The sequence below is a fragment of the Ipomoea triloba genome, chromosome 12, assembly GCF_003576645.1.
Source record: "Ipomoea triloba cultivar NCNSP0323 chromosome 12, ASM357664v1".
Taxonomy (NCBI): Eukaryota; Viridiplantae; Streptophyta; class Magnoliopsida; order Solanales; family Convolvulaceae; genus Ipomoea; species Ipomoea triloba.
In genome coordinates, this window is record NC_044927.1 from 25029215 (window position 1) to 25036217 (window position 7003).

Genomic DNA, 7003 nt, shown 5'->3' on the forward strand with positions numbered 1-7003 from the left:
TATCCAAAAGCTGAATTCTTTTTATCTGCCAAAGCTTCTCTAAGCACCACATAAGCATACAGGGGGAGTGACAACACCCCAATTCGTCGTTTGCGGGGGGTCTGTCAAAAAGGGAGGGAAAAAGAGCTTATTGACTCGCCCCTGACTCGGATCGACTCGCTCTCCAACTCGCCCTTCTACACTTGATCTACCAGTGATTAGAGGTGAATTCCCTGAATTCTTTATTGCCTCTTACTTTTTCGTGGGTTTGTGTTTGGATCTGATGAATTGAGCATTGGCAGAATTGGGAATCATTGGTTTCTGTGTTGTTTGGCTGTGATTTTTGTGTCTTTTGAGAATTTAACAATGTGGGCTTGGTTTTGCTGTGGTTTTCACTGAATTTGTGATTTTGATGTTGTGTCATTGGATCTGGTGCTGCAAGGCTTTTTGGCTTCATGTGCTCAATTCAATTTGTGGTTCTTTCTTCCATTAGATAATGATTTGGTGTGGTTTTCTGTAATTAAAAGAAGTAAAGCAGGAAAGAACTTATGTCATCAAGATTTTGTCTTTTTCCAGCTGTGGGAAACTGCTGTTGTCATGTTTTGTGGGATCAAGTTGTTCTGTGGCTCTAAGAATCTGGAAATCTTGTAATTCTCACTTAATGAATTTGCAAAAAGGCTTAAACTTTGCACAAAAGATGTGTGCTAGCTGGATGTGGTGAGGTTGTGAAAGTTTTTTTGGTTTAGCCTTATTTCCCTTGTTTTAAGTAATCTTCTATGCATTTCTTGGTTATGTTTTCTTTAATTTTCACCCCTAAGAGAATAACATTTCAACTGTTTGACAGAGAGGTAAGTTTAGACCTGACTAATAAGATGTAAACTTGAATCCTCTCTATTGGTTCCTCCCGCAACATTTTCCTTGTTAACTTGGCAGAGAGGAGTTAGTTCTTTAGGATTTGTTATTGTGTCCTGCATACAAGAACCTGACAGATTGGAAGAACAAATGTTCTTAATATGTGCAGGGATAGGCTGGTATTAGTGAGGGGGTAAGTGTAACCTAAGCCAAATTTAGATGATTAGAGGAAAGTTTATAGTTGTATATCTTAAAGATGTACTTTTTGATAATTTTGGGGATCTAGATTTGCTGCAATTTGTCTACTGTGTTTAGCAAGATTAAATTCACATGTAATGCTCTGCGCCTGATATAGAGATATCTGTTTCTGTGTAACTTTTCTTCTCTATTTTTAGCAAATCCTTGTTCAATTTGATATTTGGCTCTTCACTCAAGCATCATGCGATTGTCATTTCCATTAAAGGCTCCAGCCTGTGGAATTGCTAGAATTTGTTTCCTTTTCCATTTGGAGTAAACTGTTTTTGTTGCTTCAGTACTTACATGTAATAGAAGTTTGGATGTCTTTTCCACCCCCATCTTTAAACTTTGAGACCATTTCTGTTTCAGTCCACTGTAATAGACTGCTTAATTTACATTATTACCAAAAAAAAAAACCGTCTCCCATGCAGCCGCTCATTCGTGTCAATCTCAGCGTATTCCACGTCATAAATGACTGACATTTTGCCGTGTTCAAGTGAATATGAGCTGTTGATTATGCCGTGTTCAAGCGAATATGAGCTGTTGATTATCATCTCCCACTTAAAGATGTCCATACGGAGTTAATAGTCGTGCACGTTTCTTCCTTTTTTCGCTAGGATAAATACGGATGGACTGAGCCCATTTTGATATGTGCATTTGATTTCGTTTTTCAATAGCATATAATAAGTTCTACTGAGATTCTAGTCGATACTTTCTGCAGGAACATCACATTCTCAGAATGAAGGCACTTATTCTTGTTGGAGGCTTTGGCACTCGACTGAGGCCATTGACTCTCAGCGTCCCCAAGCCGCTTGTTGAATTTGCAAACAAACCTATGATTTTGCATCAGGTACACCCGTTGAACATGCAATTCCTCTGCCTTATTCGTCTACAATCATAACTTCGTTGTAAAACATTATAATTTTTAAACGAAGCTATCTGTATTATTCTTTTTCTTCTGCTTTCAATTTTTAATTCTGGTTTGTTGAATCATTTCTTTTTCAGATTGAGGCACTCAAAGCTGTCGGAGTAACTGAAGTCGTCCTGGCTATTAACTACCAGCCCGAGGTAGATTCCCTGTATTAATTATCTTTAATGTGTAGCGATATTATTCAGAATCATTAATAAGAAGACCATCTTTATACGCAGGTGATGCTGAACTTCTTGAAAGATTTCGAATCAAAGCTCGGGATCAAGATTTCCTGTTCACAAGAGACTGAACCGCTTGGGACTGCAGGGCCTCTTGCTCTGGCGAGGGACAAACTAATGGATGATTCCGGTGAGCCGTTTTTCGTTCTCAACAGTGATGTTATCAGTGAATATCCTTTCAAGGAGATGATTGAGTTTCACAAAGGTCACGGAGGAGAGGCTTCCTTACTGGTTACGAAGGTAACTCTCCAATTACTCTTCCCGTTGGAATTTTTATTTTATTTGGGGTTGTTGAGATTTCACAGGATCAGATTTAAATTACCAATGTTCACCGGTTGATACAGGTTGATGAACCTTCGAAGTACGGTGTTGTTATCATGGAAGAATCCACCGGGCAAGTAGAGAGATTCGTGGAGAAGCCGAAGACCTTTGTTGGTAATAAGATCAATGCTGGGATTTATCTGCTTAACCCTTCGGTGCTAGACCGGATTGAATTAAAACCCACCTCGATTGAGAAAGAGGTGTTCCCGAAGATTGCAGCGGAGCAAAAGCTCTATGCCATGGTCCTTCCGGGCTTCTGGATGGACATAGGGCAGCCGAAGGACTACATCACTGGCTTGAGACTCTACCTGGACTCTCTAAGGAAGAAATCCTCGACTAAACTGGCTTCTGGACCCCACATCGTGGGAAATGTAATCGTGGACGAGACTGCCAAAGTTGGCGAGGGGTGTTTGATCGGGCCAGATGTCGCAATAGGGCCAGGCTGCACGATTGAGTCCGGGGTCAGGCTCTCCCGCTGCACTGTCATGCGCGGAGTGCGCATCAAGAAGCATGCTTGCGTTTCGAGCAGCATCATCGGGTGGCACTCCACTGTCGGGCAATGGGCCCGCGTGGAGAACATGACCATCCTCGGGGAGGATGTTCACGTGTGCGACGAGATTTACAGCAACGGGGGTGTGGTTTTGCCCCACAAAGAGATCAAATCCAGCATCCTGAAGCCGGAGATAGTGATGTGAATTGTGAATTGTCAATTCAATACTAGGGGAGTCAAGTAAGTTATGTGTCCATTTGTCTCAGAATGTGTCTCTGTTCTTTTCATGTAATTTCCTTTCCCTGTTTGCTTTCTGGTTTCCCTTGTAAAAGTCCCTTTTTTGTAAGTTGAATTTGTGTTCAATTATACTGTTCTTTATAGGCTTGCTGTCTGGTTAAATGTATGAAACATAATCACCACCAAAAATGGTGCAACCAATCTACTTTGTGTATATAAACATTACTGCACTATTGTCCACTGAAGTCATGCCTTGTGAGACCAGGGCATCATATTCTTTTCTAAGAACACTCGTATCAAGAATATTAGGTACAATTATATATATTAGCCAACACTTTTAACACCCATGCTGAAAAGGCGAAATTCTCTCTTCTCAAAAGTTTTCACATTCTGACCCTATAAGATAGTAGAGGGATAAACTACGGTAACTCAACGACAACTTAAGTGGGAGGACCAGTGCCAGATGCTTATAAGGAACTCACTACACAGGAATACAGGATGTAATTCTCATATTGTGGGAGTCAGGTCTCTATCTTGTATCTTTGTCGATAATCTACAATATAAGTAGTAACTGAGTTGTCCATGCGACCAATATATACCATACTTAATGAGGGAGACTTGTATCTTTGCCTGTAATTTATCACTTAAGTAACTGAGTTGTCCATGCGAACAATACCATACTTAATGTATACTGACCATAAAAAATTCCTATAATAATCATAATTAACCATGTAGTGGGTGTACGTGTATAACGTGGTCTATAAAAGATTAAAATAATGGGATTAAAGTTAATATTCCATGGAAGTTTCATCATCACTGAAGTGGATAAGATAAGATGGAATCTTGTGGGAGCTACTGTGTTAAGTCTTTATGTGACAACCTGTTCTGGATTTTTGGTTTGGTTAAATGTCAAATTCACAAAAGTAGCCCTGCATATATCACAATTTGTCTTACATAATTGAGTGGCGTCTGTACTCTATAGCACTGTAGCTCACTTCTCACCTCAATCATTGGCATGCCATATATAAGTCATGTTTGATAAAACATTTGATGATATATCTAAGATTCAATACATAATCTAAGGCTATCCATATATTGTTATATAGTATAACGCATTTGGTTCGGGGCTCAACGAGCTGCCTGTGAGCCATATATATAGAACTAGGTTCAAATGAAAACTGTTAGTATTGATAGAATGTACAAACTAATTTCATCCATCTATTTAGAATGATCGATAGCTAAAAATTAAGGAAAAAACGTGGTGACATTTCCGTAATTATGATGGTGCATTTGAAAATGCTTGATAGTGCATCCACGGACAACAAATAGTGCACACACCGAGTACACTATTATAGATCCTAGTGCAATTGTAGTTATCTGCAGATGCACCATCAAGTGTTTCTAAATGCACCATCATAATTACGGAAATGACATTGCGTTTCTTCTTTAGTTTTTTGTCCTTGATCATCTTAAATGAAAGAATGAGATTAGTCCACACATTCTCACGATATTGCTAGTTCTGACATGATCCTAGCCCTATATATATATATATATAAAAGCATTATCAAACAGGCATAAAGCTAGACCATAATCTAAAGACAAAAATATATGTATATATGAGAAAGGACTTGATATGAACTATTGTGGTATCTGTACATGATTGTCTGTCGTAGATCAAAAATGAGAAGGGATCAAAAAGCTTCATAAAACAAGCTTGAAACTTTGGTCTCTATACCTTGCCAAAATCAGTAAATATTCACAACACTCGGTTGAACAATCAATATGGTGCGTGGTGGAGGAGCTAATCACGGTGTACCTAATTCGAGGCAGCGAGCCAAAACATGACATAAGAGGAGAAGGCGAGGAGAAACCAGGACAAGAAAGCCAGCGAGATCGAGACTTGAAACATGGGGCACGATAGGCCCTCCATTCTCTGGCAGATTGTCGTGTCCCTGTCGAACAAAACCATCACACCAGCTGACGAGCACGCAGCAGCGAGGGACAAAGTGGCTGTCACCTGTATTACGAACATACATACAGCAACATTTGATTAAACCGCCAATGACAAAACGAGCACTGATAGAAGTCTAATTTTTTTTGTTTTTTTTTTTAATACAACTGACCCTATTACATTGTAGTATCTGTTACTTTCTTAACCTGTTGAAGCACAAAGAGTCAATATCGCCTCCACTAAGGCTCAATCTCATGACCTTCCATATGGGAGAGTCACTATATGCCATTTGTGTTGAGCACAAGGTGCTTGGCAAAGTCTAATTTATTTAGTATAATGAGAAAGCAAACACGTTGTGTTCACGTAACTTAGAAAGAATTAGGTCAACTTTTTCACGAAAACCTGACATGTATAAACAAAGACAGCAGAAACAGGTTGTTATTGAGCAACTTATTTATCTGATAAACCAAGCGGAACAAAGGATTATCGTGTATGTATAATATAGATCTCTAAGCCCAACAACTCCAACCATCAACTACCATTTCAAACTGTCAGGAATTAGATATTGCCACCATACAACAATAATTTCAACCTAAATTGTCCTGCTATGCAGGACCAAGACCATAGCAGTGGTTTTGTTTTGTTGTTTGATGATGTGACAAGATATAAATCAAGGGGTTTTGTAGTTTTTCGTTTTTGTTGATAAGTTAAATTAAGAAATATTATTTCTCATATTTTAATGATTAATAGACTTATAGAACTTAGACACTAAACCTAATTAACATATTCATCTAGAATCTTTACTGCATAATTCTTATTGTTCTCATACTTACAGAATAAAGTACAATAAAGAATTGTTGTGTTTCACAGAAACAAGAGCACATATAACAAAGTTAGAATTTGAACCAAAATAATGAATTTATTTGGCATGTAGAAGATATAAGTATTACATTCACTGAACAAAAAAAAAAAAAACATTTTGGACAAGTTTTCTCTTCATCTAAAAAGCAGTTGACTGCGACCTACACTGATTTTTACTGCTAAAATACCATGGCTATCTGTCAATTCCTGACATACGAGTGCATATTAGGGTCCGACATTATAATATACAATATTATTGAATGCCATTCTTCAACTTTTTCTGACATGGGGTTCATGTGTTATTTATGATAGGAAAAAGGCATCCACACTGAAGGGAAACTGTAAAATTTTAGCTATTTTAGTGCTGAATAATCTTCTTTGTAAAACCATATATAGGTGATGAACTTTGTTAGACTGTTAAGACAGACTTGTAATGAGTTGGAAGATATTAATGCGGAAGCTTTGTGCATTAAGCTAGAGACAGACGAGTAGACTTGGGAAGATTCATAATAACTCGATTAATAATGACTTAATAGAAAGACTACAACAGCCCGTGTATTTAGAGGTTTGAGAGGTAGCTAAGGAGTCTCTTGATATTCCAACATGTGAATTACGAAATCAAGATTCTTCACCCAAACCCACGAATCCACGATGTTCGAGTTTCTAGCGTGTAACGAATAAAACAATCTACAAAACCTCGTAGTTCACTAAGAGACTCATAAATGAAACCAAGACTCTTCACCCAAAGTATTACTGTATATTTACTCACTGTAAATTCTCAGTTCCACACAGTAAATAAGAATCAATTACTTCATTTTCCCTCAATTGTTGATATGTTATCCAGAATATCATTCTGAACCTTAAAATATAAACACCGAAAAACATGTGAAGTTTAAGATATTTAAAAAAAAAAAAAAAAAAAAAAA

The 7003-nt window shown here is 37.9% G+C and overlaps 2 protein-coding genes across 3 annotated transcripts in view; one reads left to right on the top strand and one right to left on the bottom strand.

Moving 5' to 3' along the window:
- On the top strand, positions 1-3510 carry LOC115999222 (mannose-1-phosphate guanylyltransferase 1). The gene is made up of 5 exons (XM_031239056.1): positions 1-203; positions 1790-1918; positions 2074-2136; positions 2218-2457; positions 2562-3510. The coding sequence occupies exons 2-5, from the start codon at positions 1808-1810 to the stop codon at positions 3231-3233; spliced, it is 1086 nt and encodes a 361-aa protein (XP_031094916.1). The 5' UTR covers positions 1-203; positions 1790-1807; the 3' UTR covers positions 3234-3510.
- A 1348-nt stretch (positions 3511-4858) lies between these two features.
- LOC115998159 (CASP-like protein 5B3) overlaps positions 4859-7003 on the bottom strand; it is a 4844-nt gene continuing 2699 nt past the window's right edge. For both annotated transcript variants that reach the window (XM_031237648.1, XM_031237647.1), the window contains one exon: positions 4859-5282. In XM_031237648.1, coding sequence (XP_031093508.1) covers positions 5082-5282 — 201 coding nt within the window. In that variant the 3' untranslated portion in view covers positions 4859-5081. The remainder of the gene's footprint in view (positions 5283-7003) is intronic.